Below are 18,436 nucleotides of genomic sequence, written 5' to 3'. Positions count from 1 at the left end.
CCAAAATGTCGTCAGGGTCTCTCACGCCTTCCCCTCCTCCCTCGACGACGCTTCAGACGCCTCACGCCCCCACCACCACCACGGCGCCCAGGACGATGACCTACACCTCCTCTCGATCAGGACGTCGGGTCTCGAAGCCCACTTCGTACGGTAACATGGTGGATTCCGATCACATCCCGGCATACCTTGAGAAGCAGAAGGATATGGGAGACTTTGAAGATGAAGATGAGGATGGGTATGACGAGATGGATCGAGACAGCCAAGATGACAGTAGTGATGAGTATGGTGTGGTCAAGAAAGGCAAAAGAGCAAGCGAGGAGAATGACGACGACGATGAGGGGGACCATGCGTTTAACGATGATCTCGATTCCATTGCAGAGGAAGTAGGACCCCACAAGGTCAGCCCATGCAATTGCTAGGATCCGTATGGCTATGGCTGACGCAGCCCAATCGTGGCAGAAATCAAGAGGCGGTCGAAAAGCCACGAGTGGTGCGAAATCGGCCAAGACGACGACGCACAAGGCGACGTCCGCGAAGACTGCAAAGACCAAGTCGCGTCCTGCCCAAGAGACCAAAAAGGGCAATACTACAGGTAAAGATAAAGGCAAGCAGGTGAGTGTGTTGATCCAGTCCCCAAGGAGGGACTTTTGGTATTGTATCGTGGTGACAGGCACCTCGCTGTAGGTCAGTGGCTGACCTGCGGATCCGTAGATTCCTGTGTCCACGAACGCCCTAAAGCAGACTTCGAAAGCGCTCGTCAGGCCTTTGGCTCGGGGTCAGGCGCCTTCGGAGGAGGAGAAGAGACCGATCGTGCTTGCGAAAGCGTCTGGCTCGAAGCCCACACAGGTGAAGGGGCTTCCCGTCATCATCGGGAAGGCGTCCGGCAAGGCACAGGTCGGCTCAGCGAGAGTGGGCGAGCATGAGAGAGGCGGTGTGAGTGATGACGAGAGACAGTCTCAAGATGGACGACAGGTGAGAATCGAGATTTGGCATTGACGATGTCGAGGATGTCAGATCCGCTGATACTGGCATGGCTCAGGACGTTGACGAAGTCGACGAAATTCATCCCAATGCCAAGGAGGATGAGGAGATCCCCTCATCTCACCCTCGACCCACTTCATGGGCTGGCACGTCGAGCCCCAAAGAAGCAACAGCGTCTTCAAAAGTCGTAAAACCCAAGTCACTCCCAAGACCCATATCACCATCTCCCATGAGGAACAGGCCTCCTTTGCTTGTTCCGGCCGCTTCCAAGCTTGGCAAAGCATCGGGAGGCGTGACTCCAAAGCCTGCGAGCAAAGGAGCGACGGTCAAACCCCAGACGAAGGGGAAAGCGGAAAGCTCCAAAGCTAAAGCTGGAGCTGAAGCTGGGAAGAAGATTGAGGTGAAGCGAGTCCAGAAAACGAAAGACCCGGTAGGGCCAGTGGTGCATGGAAAGCCTGTAGAGGCAATGACCCCGCACGATGAAACGGACGAAGCGAAGGATCGCCAAAAAGATCGAGGTCTTGACCAGGCGAAGGTACAGGATGCGAGAATGGAAACTGAGAAGGGTTCAAACCTTGACGAGTCCGAGAACGTTCATAAGCTTGAAGACGATGTTGACAAGGCGAGGGAACAGTCTAGAGACCGGAATGCCAACTTCCAGCCCGAGATTAAAGCGACCAAGTCAGGATCCGCTCCCAAGGCCAAGGTAAGCACCAGGCTATCGCGCGATAGCCCCTCTGAAGTGTCGACACAGGAGATACGAACGAAATCCGCTGGTAACGCCAAGACAAAGTCACGAACCACCTCTCTTTCCTCGGCTGGATCCAACGAGACTCGCAGCTCCAAAGGTCGATACACCGTCGAAGTCGTCATTCCCATCAAGAAAGCCAGATCTGGCAGTGATGCCAGCGACTCCCGGAAGTCTGAACCAAGAGGTGTCAAAGCTGCCAAAAGTGCCAAAGTCACCAAAAGGGCCGCCGAGGGAGATCGAGTCCCACAGAAACCTAGCAAGATGAAAGGCGCGAAGAAGGAGATAGCCAAGGCGGTGAAAAAGGGAACAACCAAGAGTTCGAAGAAAGCGGAAGACGAGGAGATGCTAGAAACTCAAGATCAACTAGACATCAACATGCAGGAGGTCAGCTGAGCCCTGCAATCCTTGAGACAAAGCTGACTCAGCGCTGTGGTACAGATCAGGTACGATGATTCGTCGGACCCTCTGGCACTCTGCCTGCCTCAGGATTCCAAATCGGATGCTGAGGAGGATCTTGGAGATTACGCGGAGCACTTTGTAGAGTCTGGACTGCCCCAGGTGAGCACACACGTATGCCTCTCTCGCCAAGCTGACATAGCTTCAGGCTCAACACTCGGCCAAGATGATGAGCAGAAAGGTGGGTTTGCGGCAGTCTCATAGGGCTGATCAGTGTTATAGTCGCCGGACAGTCAGCAGTCCATCCACCACTTGTCGCAAACAAATCAGAGGGATGGGTCTCCGGTGAGTGAAACAGTCTAGACACTGTTCCGAGAGTCGATGATTCACCTCAAATTCTACCTCAGGGCTCTTCCTCCAGTCCTAAGAAGCGCAAGATCGTTGAGGATGTATCCTCCCAGTCGACGATTTCCTCGCCAGCGAAGAAGAAGCCAGCGCCCGCTGAGAAGGTCGGGCTTGAGCATCGAGCTCTGATCATCAAGGCGATGGTCGACCCAAAGTTTCTCAAAAATGTCAAGATGCCTACAGTCGATGGAGCAGCAGGTAGCAAGCTCTTACGACACTGGCGCGAAGTATTGAGTAAAGAGCTTGCCAAGGTCTTTTCAGGACAGGAAGTCAAGTCTGGAGCTGGAGCCGCCAAGGGATCAGTGAGCAAGGCTCAACGATTCGAGATCTGGAGGATTGTCTGTGAAGCTTCGGACAAGGTGGATTGGGCGTCGGTGGAGGAGGAATCGGGGATCAATGCCACCAAACTCAAGAGGCATTTCAAGGAGGTGATGAAGAAGGATGGGGATAAGTACATTGGCAAGTAGATGGGGGAGACACCGGGCTGGCTGGCTGGTCGCCGATGCGCTGATCAGGCTAGTCATCAATGAGCAGAAGATGTTGAGGACGCCGGTTGTGTTCTGAGCGGCACAAGAGAAGTTTGACCTGGAAAAAAACGCGTCGATCCGGAAGGCGGAGTAAGGAGGGAGGTGACTGACTATCCGTGTGCCCGTGTTCCTAGATTCCGATGCTTCTACCCCCCATCGGCCTATACCCACTGTGGTCGATCGACTTCCCTGTGCCCCTCAACCTCGCCCTTTCTCCTGTACCTATGCCCACCCATGGGTGACAAGTATGTATACATGTACCTAAACCCCCTCCCATTCTCCCCACTCTCGACAGCAGGCCTCCTCTCCTTTCCCCCATTTCGGCAATGTCCTACTGCTTAGTTGCTGTTTTTTTTTTTGGGTGCAACGCTGAGTAATACTTTCGTCATTTTCAAACCCGGGACACGGGCCAAGAAGGGGGAAGAGGCGAAGAGGAAAAACATCTTTAAGCTGACCGTCATTCACTGAGCTGTTGTGTCGATACTTATATAACAGGAGGACTCGAGCAAGCTACAGATTGGACCAAGGCGAAAAGCTCACAACAGAGTGCGAGATCGAGATCGTCTGGCACAGGTGTCATCTTCAGCTTGGTGTCGCTCATTTCCTCCTCCGGAAGCTAGGTGGAGGTCCTATATTTTTTTTGGTCCACCTTTGTCATCCCTTGGCAACCCACCGTATTATTGCGATCACACATCGCTTCGACAGCTCGGATAACCCTCGGAGGACACTGGCGTCAACGGCTCGCTCCTCACCCAAACGACTCATCCTTATCGGTTCATACCACCCAGCGAGCTCGATAGACAACCCCATCGACGCTGACATCATTTGGGCACGTTTTATATCTCCCGATTTCAAGAGCGTCCACGACGATCCAGCTCGCCAAAGCGTGGAGTTCGTGTCTGTACAGCAAGTCCTGTTTGGTGTCCTCGAGGTTTCGGACGACAGGCTCTCACGATATCGTCACATCACGTTCTCAACGACACAGAGGGTTTCTATCGCTTTGCCGGTATAACTGAATCAAAGCGGATAGTCGGAAAGGAATATTGGATATTTGACCTCACAATAACAGAGCATTCCGCCCGCTCGACGTCCTGAGCGAGATCGACACACCATGGGTCTCTTGGCTCTAGGTACCCCTCTTTCATGGGACGAGACGAAACCTTTGGCTGAGCATATCCGATATCATGGAATCACTCAGTTCTTGAATACTTGGGATAGGTGGAAGGATAGGACAGGAAAGGGATTACTGTGGGGTGACGAGGCGAGTCCAGAATTGGCAACAGGATAGCTCCAGGTGCTGATGCTGCTGGATCAGATCGAATACATGATCGTCTCGTATGATGATGACAATCGCACTGCATTGTTATCTCTGCGTCAGACGGAGATTTTGAAAAAGCTGCAAAGCGTCACACTGGATCCAAAGCTCGAGCAGCTCAAGCCAAAGGACTGGTGGGTGCTGCAAAGCATTCTGAAGTTGTCCGAACGAGGAGGGCTAATGCTACATCCCTTCTTGATCTCGCTTTATCTCTCCCTCTTCTCATCCGGATTTCCGTCTTTAGCACCGCGATCCCCACATTCCATCCGGAATACGGCAGATACATGATCGAATCAACCCCCGGATGCCCATTCACAGGCAATCCCAAAGACCTTATCTCTGTCGAAGCCGATATGCGATTCCGACGAAAAATCATTCGATCCCATTTACTCCCTCATGAACTCCCTCTCACCGTTACGTCTTGGCCTAGATTGGGTGCTTTGGATGACGGAAAATTACCATTCACTGATCCGGAGACTTGGCCTGATACGCAGAAGAGCAGTTCAAGGAGTCAATATGTCGGTGAATTGTTGACGAACCCTCATGCGAGGTTCCCGTGAGTCGGAAACCCTCCTGTCCAGGAGAATGGAGCTGAATGGGGTCCCAGAACACTCACAGCCAATATCCGGGCGAGGAGAGGATCGCTCGTCGACATTCGTGTACCGCTGTTCATCGATCAAAACACCAATGTGCCCGATACGGAGCAAAAGCACTTGTCAAATGGTATTCCTAGTGAGTTCGATTCTGGATTTTTTCCGGACCGCAGAGCCGACTCGTTACTGTAGCTCCTGCCAAACCTCTGCCTGGGACACCTTCCATTCACATGGACGCCATGGCTTTCGGTATGGGATGTTGTTGCCTTCAAATTACGTTCCAAGCTTGGAACGTTGATGAAGCGAGAAGAGTCTACGATGCACTGGTTCCCGTCGCTCCGATCATGGTGAGATTGTCAGGCGAGAGCCCACGAGAGCTGCTGTTGACTTGACGTCGCCTCGACCACTAGCTCGCTCTGACTGCTGCGAGTCCCGCTTTCCGTGGATACCTTGCGGATGTCGACGCTCGGTGGAATGTCATTGCGGCCAGCGTGGATGATCGAACGGAGGAGGAGAGAGGTCTCAAGGTATGTAGCACAGCACATTGTTTCAGACAACTTTAGGCTAAGCGGATCATTCAGCCTCTTAAGAGCGACCGCTATTCCATTCCCAAGTCTCGCTACGACTCTGTCGACCTGTACATATCAAACGATCCTCGTAACAAGGAAAAATACCATGACACACATGTGCCGATGGACGAGGGAGTGAAGCAGCGATTGACGGAACATGGTGAGCCGGCTCACTTTGAAGACGAGGGGAATGTCAACTCATCCCACTCATTCAGGCGTCGACAATCACCTTGCTTCACATCTTGCTCACCTGTTCATCCGCGATCCTCTGGTTCAGTTCTCCGAGACCATCGATCAAGATGACCAAGCGTCCATGGATCATTTCGAGAACATTCAATCCACCAATTGGCAGACAATACGATTCAAGCCACCGCCAGTCAACTCGCCAATCGGCTGGCGGGTCGAGTTCAGAAGTATGGAAGTTCAAATGACAGATTACGAGAACGCTGCATTCTCCATCTTCATCGTCCTGTTGACAAGGGCCATTCTGAGCTTTGATCTCAACTTTTACATGCCGATTTCAGAGGTGAGCGGGCCATCGGTTTGGAAGGAAATAGGCTGACACTCCTGGGTCTCGTAGGTCGACGACAACATGCAGCGAGCGCAACAACGAGATGCTGCTGCGCGCAATTCATTCCATTTCCGGCGAAACGTGTTCCCTCACGACAAGCCGAGAGAGCGATTCGACCTGACATCACGACCTGTGTCACCACCTGCGGGACAATCGCCAACTTCTCCTACGTCCGCATCGATCCGATCCGAATCTATATCCCGAGTCAACGGGACAGCGAGTTCGAGTAGTAAGCCCACCACGCCGACGGGCAGTAGGCGAAACAGTGGCGATCATTTACGACCCTCTGGCTCGAGTCAATTGCGGTCGTCTGTCTCTGCGCCTCCCACACCGCGGCGTACGGGTTCATCTGCATCACGTTGCTCTTCCGAGGATGAGGATATCGGAGAGGAAGACGAGACTGCTCAGATGACTCTGGATGAAATTATCAATGGGAAAGGCGATCATTTCCCTGGACTGATGGGAGTCGTCAATGCCTATCTGAATTCGTTGAACGTGGATGTCGGGACGAAATGCGAATTGAGACGCTACCTGGACCTGATCAAGTGGAGATCAAAGGGTGAGCGAGCGGTATCCGCACTTCTGCAAGTGACACATTCGCTAACGGATCACCGCCAGGCCGCCTTGTCACACCTGCCAATTGGATCAGAAAGTTCATCACTACCCATCCAGACTACAAGCACGATTCAGTGGTCTCTCAGTCGATCACGTATGATCTGGCCAAGGCAGTGGACGAGATGTGAGTCTAGCTGCTGTGTATTATATCATTTTGCCATGCTAATGTTGGCGTCAGTGAACGAGGCGTGCGACCGTGTCCTGAACTATTAGGCCACAATTATGTTGGCTCGGGACCGACGGGATGTTTGTGATTTCACCAGTCGTAAGGGGTTCGAAGGCATTGTATATTGTGAGGCCAGTGGTACATCTGTTTTATACTCTATATCTGTATGCATATTTCACAGAGGGACCAGCCCAGCTATGATGTATGCACTATTCTATGGGTGCAGATGTCTTGAACGCAGAGTACCAGCTCGGCGTTTCTGGACAACCAGTCCTTGCCTTCTCATTCCTTGCTCGTCTTCGCCAGTCCCCATGCTCCGTTTAGCCTTGTCTGCGGCAGCAGGGCCATATAGATCGTGCATGCTGTGCATGATCTTTGAAGATATCCCTGCGATGGCTTCTGCGAGAGAGAGGTCACGCTTGGCCTTCGCCTTCTTCCCACCGACGTTTTCCCCCGTCGCAACGTTCGTACCCGCTCCACTGGCCGCTCGAAGGATATCCGAAACGACTTGATCGGCCCTCATGAAATCAGGCACAGGCATGCTTTTTGGACGGGGTTTCGTCATGTCGTCTCTTTCGTACAGCTTTGGTTCGTCAGGAGAAGCTGCGGGAGCTATACGAGGCAAGTATGAATCGAAAGAAGGATTTGACATGATCTCGTCGTGGTCGTCGTCGCGTTGAAAAATGGCGTGATGGTCGTCAAAGGCGTTGTTGGTTCGATCTGTCTCGGCCGCCGTCCAAGTCATTCGGGTGTTTCCTATCTGCATCATTTTTTGGTCGGTCTCTGGGTTCGGGGCTGGTACTGGTGCGGCCAAGACCAGAGGCAGGATAAACAATAGGGCGAGCATGATAAGGTGTGAAGCGAGCAAAGACGGGTGGTCCGGTGAAAGCTGGTGCGGCGCCTCGAGGTGGGGGGAAACCTGATTCGGGTTGGAGGCGTCTGCTGGGATGAAGGCAAGGTAGGTGATTCGGTCCAGCCGATTCGACAATCTGATCCCGGACTAGGTCGAGTCTATGTTAGTGGAGAGTTTCGGTGTGATGAGAAAACCTTGAGTATTCTTCTTCTCTGCCAGAGAGAGAAAGAAAGATAGAGAGAGAGAGAGTTGTGGACGTGGAAGGAGGATGCGAAATGAGGATGCGAGATGCCAGATGGCCTTTGATGAAATTGTCAGAAGCTCAGCTTAAGTATCATTTGAGTAAGGGATGTACATCAGTTGCGCGACGCATATTGCGATACGGATGCGTGCATACCGCTCGAGTCAGATGTAACCATACACGGTATCATCCGGAATCGAGTCGCGTCAGAGCGATGTGACGATTCTCATCAGCTGAAACTGTCTGGTCCAGTGAGACATCGCCCCGGGTCTCCGATTACGGCGTCCAGTCATGACATATGCGAGTACCGGGAGTCACTTCGCTTTTCGGCGTGTCGAATCTAAGATGGAGGAACCCTCAACTCTGCCCCATATCGTCGTGGTTACATGTCTCTATGGTTGTTCATCGACTTTTGCCCACAAAGTCATTCGCGTGTGCTTTAATAACGCCGCTACGGTGGGGATGAAGTGATACAATTTCCGAATGTGGCACTTTTGGTTCTGGCCCTCCACCCACCCACCGCCCGGTGCCATTTTACCCCGAGACTAAAGGTGATGCGCAGCTGATGGTGGAGGAGGATCCCATCTGGTGTGTGGGGCGGTCAGCGACCTAAACCTCAGGCAGCTCTGTCAGCGTCTGTACTACAGATCTATCGCCGTTTTACTGGTGCTCCAAATCCAACTCAAGGGCCAATCCCTCCGCGCCAAGCTCCGTCATTTGAGGCAAGAGAGAGAGAGAGAGAGACAGAGGCGCTTTGCCTTTCTCGGACGAATAGTCTCATCCCATCTCCGGAGCTTTCAATTACCAACCCACCCATCCCATTATCACTCATCTTGTAACGACCGTTTCTAGGTTGTGAAACATCCCACCTCACACGTCCGACCCGTAGCTGCTTTGGCTGCATCATGCTCAAGGGGGTCAAGGTGAGTCACACACCCTTCTGCTCTCAGGTTTGGCCCCACCCACGTTCCCCCCCTCCGATCCGGAAGGAGTAGTGGCAATCTATCGCATGAGAAAGCTGATTCCATGTTCGTTCGCCAGCAACTATGGCCCTCGTCGTCTTCATCTCAGAATCAGAGTGGTTCAACCGCCTTGACAGGAGGTGACAGAGATACTTCATCACCCACTCTCTCTCCTTCGACGTCATTCGCTCATCTAGGTGGACCGGCTGATCAATCGACTCCGAAAGCATCTTCTCAAGCGACTCCGAATCCCTTCGATGCCATCTCCACTCCCGGTGCGGGACTTGCCAGATCTACCGCTGGTCTGTCACTTGATCCCAGCAAGAGATCAAGTTCCCCAGCTGTCACGCCTCATCCTGGTCCCTCGGGCTTGAGAACACCTACTTCCCACTCGTTTATGCCCTTACCGCTCGGTACACCTGGAGCCGGTCAACCCACGACCGGCGTGACCGTTGGCGATGCGGTCGGATCTAACACCGGTATGGGATTCGGACTACATGAGCCCCCAAAGATGAGAAAGGCCATGAACAAAGCTCCCGACGGATCCAATGGGAATGGACATACCATTCCAGAGGAAGAACACACGGGAGGGACTACGAATGCTACCACCACCTCTGGTACATTGCCTGGTTCCGGAGGTTCTTCCCTCAGCATGTCTAAACCGCCCGGTGCTGGCGCGATGCAGGAACAAAGTCAACCTGGACACTCTCATTCCTCCAACTCGGCGCCAAGAGGTACACTCTCCGTCAAGCTTATCTCGGCTAGAGGACTGGCAGTCTCCCATTCCCAAGATGCCGATCCTCAGCCCTACGTCGTTATTCAATTCGAGCAGAATGAATTCGTTTCCCGTCCTCCACACCCTGTAGCTTCACCCGCTTCGGTTCCCTTCACCACATCTCAAGCTCAACCGATGAACAACTCCAATAGCGGTCCCGGTAATTTGACACGTAGCACCTCTGGCTTGGGGGTCGGAACGATTACCAGAGCGTTTGCAGAGGCCGTAGGGAGGTCTTCAAAGAAGAAGGATCTGGATGAGAGTGGAATGAGGACGCCGCGAGCCGAAGAACCAGTCGCAGGGATGAGCTGGTTGGGTAGGCCCGGTCCTGGGGATCCCGTCTGGAAGGAGGAAGTAGCCTTGTGAGTGTGATATCGGCTCGCAAATTGCACCCTTTGGTGCTTACATGACCCACCTAGCGACTTGACATCCTCCACATCCGCCTTGCATGTCTCGGTTTACGATCGTAATCGACCAGACGAAGGCTTCCTCGGTATGCTGGATATCAAACCGGTCCTCAAGGACAACTACACCTTGGACAGCTGGTACAAGCTAGGTACGAGAGGAGAGGAGAACGTCACTGGGGAGCTGTGGATCCAAGTCACATATAATGCGATCAGGGTGAGCACGCTTGCAATCCTCTCGACCATGTCCTGACCCCGTCTATAGAGCAAAGCGCATCTCAAACCATCCGACTTTGAATTCCTCAAACTGATCGGTCGAGGTACCTTCGGCCGAGTCTTTCAGGTCCGAAAGAAGGACACTCGTCGTATCTACGCGATGAAGGTTTTGTCAAAGAAGGAAATCGTCGCAAAAAAGGAAGTCGCACATACCATCGGAGAACGGAAGATCCTTCAGAGATCCCTGGAATGCCCGTTCCTCGTTGGCCTCAAATTCTCTTTCCAGACCGAGAAGGAGCTTTACTTTGTGACGGACTACAAGTGTGGTGGAGAGCTCTTCTGGCATCTGCAAAAGGAAGGGAGATTCAACGAGGATCGAGCGAGATTCTACATTGCCGAGCTAATCCTGGCTTTGGAGCATTTGCACAAGTACGACATCGTGTATCGGTGAGATTCGCTTCCATCCGCGAGCCGCAGCGGCGCTGAATCCCCCCGCCAGTGATTTGAAGCCTGAGAACATTCTGTTGGACGCGACAGGGCACGTCGCTCTCTGTGATTTCGGACTGTCGAAGCCTGATTTATCGAATGACCAGCTCACCAACACGTTCTGTGGGACGACTGAGTGGGCGGTTTTCTGAACACACGAGGAGGGTACTCGCTGACCACTCTCAGGTATCTCGCTCCAGAAGTGTTGCTGGACGAGAAGGGTTACGGCAAGCATGTCGACTTCTGGTCTCTCGGTGTGCTGCTTTTCGAAATGTGCTGCGGATGGAGTCCATTCTATGCAGAGCACACTCAGGAGATGTACCGATTGATCTGTAGGTGGTCGTCTTTGAGACAGCGGTGCCGATGCTCATCGTCATCTCAGGTTACGGCAAGATCCGGTTCCCAAAACATGGTACGCTCCGGTCTGCAGAAACAGTGGTGATATACTGACATGATACCAGTCATTGGCGACGACGGCAAGCAATTTGTCAAGGGCGTGAGTCTTTCAACTTGTTTGCGTCACTTCGGCGTTAATTTTACCTGTACAGCTTCTCAACCGGAACCCGCAGAACCGTCTCGGAGCGAAGCGCGGAGCCGCTGAACTCAAGGAGCATCCCTTCTTCTCGCAGATCGATTGGGATCTGTTGTACCGCAAACAAGTCACTCCACCTTTTAAACCTATCGTAGATTCAGACGAGTCCGTCGCCAATTTCGATCCGGAATTCACCAATTCGTCCTTACAAGATGCGGGCATACAACCATGGGATGAAGATGAGTCTGAATCCTCATCCAGTGTTCAACGTCACAACTACCTCGGACCTGGCGGCAGTCTCACTTCCCCTGCTGGGCAACACATGGCCAATCGGAATGCTGTGCCAATTCAAAAACCTGGACCTAAGCCTGTTCCGGGATCTGAGGGATCACCTTTGACCAGCAGTCTTCAGGAGAACTTTAGAGGCTTCACCTACACTGGCGAATCATCGTTGATGGTGAGCGTAGCTGAGCCTGAGTACTCTTTCCAATGCTTACATTTTGTGTCACGTTCAGCCTCAGTCACACCTCCACGATCATTCAATGGACGATCACGACGATATGGAAAACGCCGTGGACGACGATGAAGACGATGAAGGTGATGATGAAGATCTCGATGACGATTATGACGGTGATGGCGTGCGCACAAGAAGACAGAGTGACGTCGATATGGACTAGATCGCATCATCCCTGCGAATGTGCAGCTCAAGATAAACCTCACTGGATCTGGCCCCTGGCTCGCTTCCGAGCCGCAGCACCTCGAAAGGTCAATCCGGCTCTCAGTGCATCTTTCGCCATGTAACTCTCTGTCATTTTGGACCCGACATTCGTATTCCCATCGATCACGCTTGTATACTATGTGTATAGTAATTTTCGAGGAGCGTATCTCGAGTCAATCTACCTACTTTTCTTGACACTCTCCCCTTCCTCACTCATCAAGCCCACCATTATCACCACCCACCACCACCTGGCATTTTCCCCCACCTAGGGACCGACCGAACAAAGATCATGCATCGCAGATAAGGGAATGAAGACTGCAGACACGGAAAAGGAAACAAGCAAGACATATTATGTACCAACAGCAAAGCCGGACAAAGGGGACCGATGTCAGATGCTAGATAGAAGCAGTGTGATGAAAAGTGTCAGATAGTCCACTCGTGCTGATTCACCGCCAAATGAGATTTCAGAGACACGAAGATGATTCGCTCCAATATGTCGTGGGTGTCATGGACGCGCTGAGCAGCTTTCGGTCGCAAGAGGGGTGGCGAGGTTCTGTTAGACTCCGTATTGTTGGGAGCAGTGACGCCCATAAATTTGGCCTCGCTCGGAGACAGCCAAAGCCTTACACTCACGCCATCGTTGCGAGTGAGACCATCAAGAGGTGTTGAGGATGGTGGAAGAGAAATGTGTTGACAGGTGAAACAAGATTACGGCATCGGGGTGAAGGAGGAATCCGAACAGGTCTGTGGCAGCGCCGAAGATCAGAATCCCTGTGACTGATCGTGCATCAGTCGTCCAGGCACCTGCGATGATAGGCAGCCACATAGTCCTTGCTTTCAGCTCAATCTTGACACTTCACGTGTGGCCTGATAATGTCTTCCATGGGGCTGATGTGATGCAGAGGACTTCTCATCGAAACCGGCTTCATGTATGCGGTCCCACATCCCTGCGACTCCTCACGCACTACCACCATCTACAGGTCCGTTCGGGCGGGAATATCCAAGCTACTGCGGCCGTCTACAGTAGAGAATATTCTCTGCATCGCCTTGCCAGACGCCTCGTCAAGCAGAGTCGCCACTCTCAGGCAGCCTGCGCCGAAGCTCTGAGACGTCCTCCTGAGACCACCTAAGTTCCCTTCGTACTCTTCTCAATAACGTGTCCGAGGCTCGTGATTGAATGGATATGCCAGGGATTGTGGGCCATTCCAGCGTTCTCGGTTCCAGGCCTGCTGCCGCGAGCTCTTCGTTTGACCTTTTCACCTTTTCTTTCCATTCTTCACACCTTGCCTCTGCACTCTCAGCTTCCTCCAGCCATGATCGTGGGATATCTTCGACCTCCTCAATGACTTTTTTGGCACTGCTGATGGTTCCCAAGGCTTGTCTGATGGTCTTGTTGGGGAATGAGCCATCGGGCAAGGGTTGAAGAGACCTGATATCAGAGAATTTAGTCAAACCCAGGGCCTCAAAGTTGGCGGTGCGGATCCATTCGCGTGTGATTCGACTTTGCCTGTTTTTTTTCGAATCGGCATCAGCTGTCGAGGTACATACATACACGTGACAAACTGATATTGTAGGGAAAAAAAACCCACTCTGAAAAGAATTGAAGGACTGAACCCATTTCTGAGAGGTGAAGGCCATGCCGAGCGGCTTTGAATTGCGGACCACAGTAAGGTAGCACGTGTTTGCCAATGTCCAGGGGCCCACAGTCGGCAGGGAGCTGTGGAACATCCAGGTCGAAAGCGCAGAGCTTCATGTTCTCCGCTTGAGCAACAGCGGGGGTGGTAATCAGGCTTCGCACAGCTTTGTCGGCTCGCATGGGCAGCACCAGACCAGAAAGATTCTGCAAAGCTTGATCCAACAGTTGCATCATCTGTGGTAGGTCATACAGATGTATACCTCGGTCTGTGGAGCGATTTGGCCCGTCATCAGCTCGAAGGTCGAGCTTAGCGATCCCAGGGCATTCCTTCTTGAGCCAGCCGACGAATCTCTTCAATTGGGCCAGGTTCAGGTCCACCACCACCGCTGTGATACCTGTGAGTACCGTAGGCGTCTTCCACTTTTCATCGGCCCGCAGAACAGCCAGGACGACTTGTCGGATCTCTTCGAGGGTTTCACACACACTGCCCAGGTCGAATCAAGAGACCCCAACCCGACCCTTGTAATCGTGCTCGAGCCACTTGAAGAAGGTCTCCAGTGGCTGTCGTCTCCTTTTAAGACGATGAAGCGACCCGTTGAGCGTGACGTCGAACGAGCCAGTGATCTCCCATCCTGGCCAATTGGGTGGAGTCCATCTGTCTCCCGTGATTTTCCCGTTCCTCGTCGTTTGAACAGCTCGTCTCCATCGCAGCTTGTGCGGGCCGCAGTTTGACCAGGTGGCTGTGACTTTGTCGATGCAGGGTTTAGAAGCAGTCGTGGATTCATTTTCGAGACGATGGAGATTGGGGCACTTGGACTTCATTTGAGAGAGATTCCGCAAAGCAATGACTCCCTTGGGACTGACGAAGTCAATCTCGCGGACGAGACGTCTGCGTAGCTCTGGATCCAGCTTCATTATCCGTGTGAGCACCATGTATGTCACCTGGCCTGACTCACTCCGTCTCGCTCCAACTTTTCATAAGTTTCGTACTTGATGGTATGGAAGCGGTATTTCAATACCAGCTCATAAAAGGCCCGGGACACGAAAGCTAGTTTGCTGCGAGTGTCTGATGCTTCTTCAAATCCCCATGGACGAAGCGTCTTCAAACCAGAAAGAGTTCAACTTCATATCAATCTCTCCGCTGTAGTCTATGAAGTTGAAGATCCTTTCAAGGATATCATGCGTGTCATGGACCTTCTGACCGGCACCTCGGGGTCCAAGGGGTCTCGGATCGGGTCGCAGCGAAGCATCGCTCCAGAGGCGCATGAAGGATGATCGTGTGGAGTTTGTTGCGGGTCACAAAGTCCGACTTTGAAAGCGAGTGAGAGGTTGAATCGATTGTTGAGGGTATCAGGTAAGAAAATACTCGAAATTCGCGATTCTACGACGAAGATGAAACGACCGGTCGGGATTTGCATTACGGCATTCTTGGGGTAGAAGGTCCGATGGACCGGAGTGTGGCACACACATTTCGCTACGTGTCTCAGATGGGATGAAATAGACCCTAGCTTGGATGCTGCAGATCGTTGGAATATAGCCTGGCCTGTGCTTCAATAGATGGCTAGATATATCATGCCATTCGTATCATCACTATGAGACTCCAATTGACCCTATAAAATGCTGACAATGTCTCTACAACAGCTCCGACAGAACGCCAGCGAGACTTGACCCGTTGAAGTTGATCAAGTAGAGGGGCTGCTGGTACACGTTTCCGACGGTGGGGTCGTCTATGTTGTTGGTGAAGGAGCAGTAGAGCTGATCGGGATCGTGACCCATCTGGGGGTGAGCGGCGAAGCTGTAGGCAAAGTCGGTGGAGAGAGTGACGGGTTCAGCCATAGGAGACCAAGGACCCTCGGGGGTGTTGGCGACCGTGTAGGAGACGTTCATGAGTCCGTTTTGGGATTGACCGACAAAGAAGTAAGCCGAGTGTTTGCTGTTGTAGTAGAAAGTTCCCTGGCCGTAAATACCTCCCACGGTCATGTTCGCAGCCGAGTCGTAGATGGTAGGCTGGGTGCTGGACCAAGTGTTCGATGCGGGGTAATAGTAAGAGTAGGCGTCCGGATTTTCGATCGAGTCGATGGCGACGCGAGCCAATCCGATGGAGATGTTGTAAGCGGCGGGAGAGAAATCGTAAGTCTCTCCCCAGAGGTAAAGCAATCCGTCTGTGGGGGAGACGACACCACCAAAGGCACCGTAATTGAATCCGAATCGAGGGAAGAAGTGTTCGGCAATCATGGTGACTTCCGGGAGGGTGTCAATATCTGCGGTAGGCGTGTAGGTGATCTTGTACAGGGTGGTACCGGGAAAGTTGTCGGTAAGGTTTCCACCTCCAGCCGCAGCTGTGGTGTAGAGGTATCCGGTAGTGGTGCCATCGCTGGCCACATCGGTCACGTACATGCTCGCATCTGGCCATTCAATGTACCGACCTCCGTAACATCCACCCCCGGAGTCTGGACATTGATCGGCAGCGTAAGGAAGGTAAGGGCTGGGGAGAGGGAAGGGACCGCCATATTGGGTCAACTGTTGGAGGTACCCAGCAGTGACGAATTGTTGACCCTGAGTCAAGGGGACAAAGTCGAGTTTCGGTTGGTTGCCAGAACCACCGGAGGAAGTGGTCCCAGTGGTCTGATTGGACCAACTGGCACTGGAAGAGGTGAAGAATCCAGCGTATTGACCCAACGTCTCGTTCTTGAGTGACAACGAGTCTCGACAGATCCACAAGACTCGACCGTCAATCAAGGCGTTGGCGGTGACACAAGAGTCTCGTTGAAGGTTTGGGTCAATAGTGACGGCGATCTTGGAGCTACCAAAGGAGGCAGGGGCCAAAGGGTTCGCAATGGGAAGTGAAACTGCAGGCAGTCCTCGCTCCTGTCGAGGTACTGTCGCTGGCGCAGCAAAGGCCATCGCACTAGAGGTGAGGGCGACGAGAGTCTGTCCAAGCATCGTAGATTCAAAGAAAGAAGGAACGAAGATTTTTGGTAAGAGGGGGAGGTACGGGTTTCTCTGAGTTTGCAGAGTCAAGAGACAGATCTCCCTATTTATACATATGCTAGGCCCCGGATGGATAGGTGGCCCCGTACTTCGATCCCATGTGCCCCATCTATCACTGTCTATTCAAGAGGAACAAAGTGCCTATTTAATGGATCATTGACGGCAGTTCCGAGAGGGAAAAAAAGCAATCGACAGGCTGTAAATCTGCCTCAATATAGCACTCACTCCCCCTTTCTGTGCCTGCCTTTACCCAATCTTTTTGTCCGATCAAGGAGTCATGCTCTCATTCGAACCTAGATCCCACGAGGGGGTGTGGTCTCTCACCACTGAAGGCGACACACTGCGGCGCGTCTTCGTACATCTTACGCCACGCTCATAAGGGCGTTGGACGGCTCATTCGGGGGCACGCTTGTATCGGCATGCTTTCTGACATAGTACCTACCCAGTGGCAAGATCCCAGCCTCTGCCTTTGCCGCTGGGGCCACGGCGTAGTACCCACTCTCCCCCTTCCCTGTTCTGATCTCATGGCGTTTCAAAGAGTTTTTGGTCACTTTGAACGAAATCATGCACCTCGCGACATAAATCATCCGACATGTGCGAGTTGGCGTCCATGACAGACCTAACTCGCCTTGACCTGCTTGGAAAGGGAGGAATAACCGCTTGAGCAATTAAGCTAGCGTGAACTTTGAATCAGGCTGAGGGAAGAGATCGGGACCTTGATACAGCGACCACGTTGGTTGAAGTCCAGGACCCGGAAACCGCCTCTTATGCAGGTGCCCGATAGTGTTTAGAAAACAGGCAGGCTATCAAGCGGAAACAATGTAGCGGACATCCCGAGAGTCTCAGTATCGGCCTTTGTGGTCGCTCAAGCCGCCGGTGAGATGGCTGACGATGGTCACTCCAGGAGCTGGGACGTGATCATCTCGCAGCGTACAAGGTCAAGCTACAGTATCATGATACGGACTCCTTCCGATCCTATGTAAGTATGGTTCGCCACGAGGGCCCAGTGCACCATGGACTCAACATGATTAGACGGCGGGATCAAGCTGGATCAGGTGAGTTCTTATTTGTGTGCAAAGTCATCCCCGAAGAGGTGTGTCCGTCTGCTCCGAAGAGATTCAACGATGACAGAAGCATGGTTCCCCCCAGCCAACAAGGCGGTGCAGCTGCTTTTGCTGTAATGAATGAATGACCTAATGCCAAGACAGAGAGCCCCCACCCCGTCCACCCCAGCTCCACCAGCCGATTCGAATGATATGAATGCTGTTTCTTACTCACGAGAACTCCCTTGTATCCAATTTTGCAACGCACAGGCGAGATGGAGGAGGAATGACAAGCTGAGAGTCTGTTGGCCACCGCCCCCCCCCCCCCCCCCCCCCCCCCCCCGGGGCCCCTCTCTGTCCGCTCGAACAACGTGCTCCAAAGTCCACAATCCACCAATCCACATACCATATACCCGATGAGTTAACCGCATCTTTAGGGTTTTGCATCGCCATGTTCAACGGGGAATTTTGATGCCGTAAGTCGATCATCTCTGGGCTGCTGCTGCTGCTGCTGCTGCTGCTGCCTCTCTCTCCGTGTGTGTTACCCGTCATGGCCCTGCTCCACTGGTCCTTCGCTGCTGCCTGCTGCCGCCGCCCTGCTACTTGTCCGCCCGCCCGCTGCACATTACCGCTTGGAGCATGCATGACCAGCTTAGACCACGAGAACAAGACTCCGGAGTGCGGGTGGTG

General features: G+C 52.9%; 7 protein-coding genes across 7 annotated transcripts; 4 read left to right on the top strand and 3 right to left on the bottom strand.

The window, feature by feature from the left end:
- Positions 1-725: 725 nt before the first annotated feature.
- On the top strand, positions 726-2,217 carry BD324DRAFT_425839 (hypothetical protein). The gene has a single exon (XM_022012749.1). It carries the CDS (start codon positions 1,031-1,033, stop codon positions 2,123-2,125), a length of 1,095 nt encoding a protein of 364 aa, XP_021871143.1. The 5' UTR covers positions 726-1,030; the 3' UTR covers positions 2,126-2,217.
- On the top strand, positions 2,154-3,335 carry BD324DRAFT_624812 (hypothetical protein). The gene is made up of 4 exons (XM_022015735.1): positions 2,154-2,290; positions 2,337-2,369; positions 2,411-2,473; positions 2,536-3,335. The coding sequence occupies exons 2-4, from the start codon at positions 2,355-2,357 to the stop codon at positions 2,998-3,000; spliced, it is 543 nt and encodes a 180-aa protein (XP_021871142.1). The 5' UTR covers positions 2,154-2,290; positions 2,337-2,354; the 3' UTR covers positions 3,001-3,335.
- Positions 3,336-4,028: 693 nt separating this feature from the next.
- On the top strand, positions 4,029-7,040 carry BD324DRAFT_425482 (glutamate-cysteine ligase-domain-containing protein). The gene is made up of 11 exons (XM_022012745.1): positions 4,029-4,321; positions 4,376-4,509; positions 4,620-4,931; positions 4,983-5,107; positions 5,161-5,315; positions 5,379-5,495; positions 5,550-5,697; positions 5,753-6,063; positions 6,118-6,667; positions 6,727-6,847; positions 6,902-7,040. Exons 1-11 carry the CDS (start codon positions 4,172-4,174, stop codon positions 6,975-6,977), a joined length of 2,199 nt encoding a protein of 732 aa, XP_021871141.1. The 5' UTR covers positions 4,029-4,171; the 3' UTR covers positions 6,978-7,040.
- On the bottom strand, positions 7,021-8,106 carry BD324DRAFT_425567 (hypothetical protein). Its single transcript, XM_022012746.1, has one exon. It carries the CDS (start codon positions 7,734-7,736, stop codon positions 7,104-7,106), a length of 633 nt encoding a protein of 210 aa, XP_021871140.1. The 5' UTR covers positions 7,737-8,106; the 3' UTR covers positions 7,021-7,103.
- Positions 8,107-8,732: 626 nt separating this feature from the next.
- On the top strand, positions 8,733-12,284 carry BD324DRAFT_425597 (kinase-like domain-containing protein). Its single transcript, XM_022012747.1, has 9 exons — positions 8,733-10,082; positions 10,140-10,341; positions 10,390-10,787; positions 10,840-10,962; positions 11,013-11,158; positions 11,209-11,238; positions 11,288-11,322; positions 11,375-11,815; positions 11,874-12,284. Exons 1-9 carry the CDS (start codon positions 9,010-9,012, stop codon positions 12,033-12,035), a joined length of 2,610 nt encoding a protein of 869 aa, XP_021871139.1. The 5' UTR covers positions 8,733-9,009; the 3' UTR covers positions 12,036-12,284.
- Positions 12,285-12,941: 657 nt separating this feature from the next.
- BD324DRAFT_425703 (hypothetical protein) lies at positions 12,942-14,352 on the bottom strand. Its single transcript, XM_022012748.1, has 2 exons — positions 13,666-14,352; positions 12,942-13,583 (listed from the first exon to the last, which is right to left on the bottom strand). Exons 1-2 carry the CDS (start codon positions 13,944-13,946, stop codon positions 13,139-13,141), a joined length of 726 nt encoding a protein of 241 aa, XP_021871138.1. The 5' UTR covers positions 13,947-14,352; the 3' UTR covers positions 12,942-13,138.
- Positions 14,353-15,344: 992 nt separating this feature from the next.
- BD324DRAFT_608491 (hypothetical protein) lies at positions 15,345-16,655 on the bottom strand (the record flags this gene model as incomplete). Its single annotated transcript, XM_022014114.1, has 1 exon — positions 15,345-16,655. One exon carries the CDS (start codon positions 16,653-16,655, stop codon positions 15,345-15,347), a length of 1,311 nt encoding a protein of 436 aa, XP_021871137.1.
- Positions 16,656-18,436: the final 1,781 nt, after the last annotated feature.

The sequence above is a fragment of the Kockovaella imperatae genome (genome assembly GCF_002102565.1).
Source record: "Kockovaella imperatae strain NRRL Y-17943 chromosome Unknown BD324scaffold_6, whole genome shotgun sequence".
In the NCBI taxonomy this organism is placed as follows: Eukaryota; Fungi; Basidiomycota; class Tremellomycetes; order Tremellales; family Cuniculitremaceae; genus Kockovaella; species Kockovaella imperatae.
This window is presented reverse-complemented; position numbering and strand designations above follow the sequence as displayed.

What these genes read in the sequence shown, in the direction of transcription:
- BD324DRAFT_425839 (XM_022012749.1), top strand. Translation starts at nt 1,031, where the DNA reads ATGGCTCAGGACGTTGACGAAGTCGACGAAATTCATCCCAATGCCAAG.
- BD324DRAFT_624812 (XM_022015735.1), top strand. An exon ending in ATCAGAGGGATGGGTCTCCG is followed by an intron (nt 2,474 to 2,535) that starts GTGAGTGAAACA and finishes ATTCTACCTCAG; the next exon opens with GGCTCTTCCTCCAGTCCTAA.
- BD324DRAFT_425482 (XM_022012745.1), top strand. Translation starts at nt 4,172, where the DNA reads ATGGGTCTCTTGGCTCTAGGTACCCCTCTTTCATGGGACGAGACGAAA. An exon ending in CAGCTCAAGCCAAAGGACTG is followed by an intron (nt 4,510 to 4,619) that starts GTGGGTGCTGCA and finishes TTCCGTCTTTAG; the next exon opens with CACCGCGATCCCCACATTCC. An exon ending in TTCCCGTCGCTCCGATCATG is followed by an intron (nt 5,316 to 5,378) that starts GTGAGATTGTCA and finishes CTCGACCACTAG; the next exon opens with CTCGCTCTGACTGCTGCGAG.
- BD324DRAFT_425567 (XM_022012746.1), bottom strand. Translation starts at nt 7,736, where the DNA reads ATGCTCGCCCTATTGTTTATCCTGCCTCTGGTCTTGGCCGCACCAGTA.
- BD324DRAFT_425597 (XM_022012747.1), top strand. Translation starts at nt 9,010, where the DNA reads ATGTTCGTTCGCCAGCAACTATGGCCCTCGTCGTCTTCATCTCAGAAT. An exon ending in TCACATATAATGCGATCAGG is followed by an intron (nt 10,342 to 10,389) that starts GTGAGCACGCTT and finishes CCCCGTCTATAG; the next exon opens with AGCAAAGCGCATCTCAAACC. An exon ending in GATCCGGTTCCCAAAACATG is followed by an intron (nt 11,239 to 11,287) that starts GTACGCTCCGGT and finishes ACATGATACCAG; the next exon opens with TCATTGGCGACGACGGCAAG.
- BD324DRAFT_425703 (XM_022012748.1), bottom strand. Translation starts at nt 13,946, where the DNA reads ATGATGCAACTGTTGGATCAAGCTTTGCAGAATCTTTCTGGTCTGGTG. An exon ending in GTCCTTCAATTCTTTTCAGA is followed by an intron (nt 13,584 to 13,665) that starts GTGGGTTTTTTT and finishes GAAAAAAAACAG; the next exon opens with GCAAAGTCGAATCACACGCG.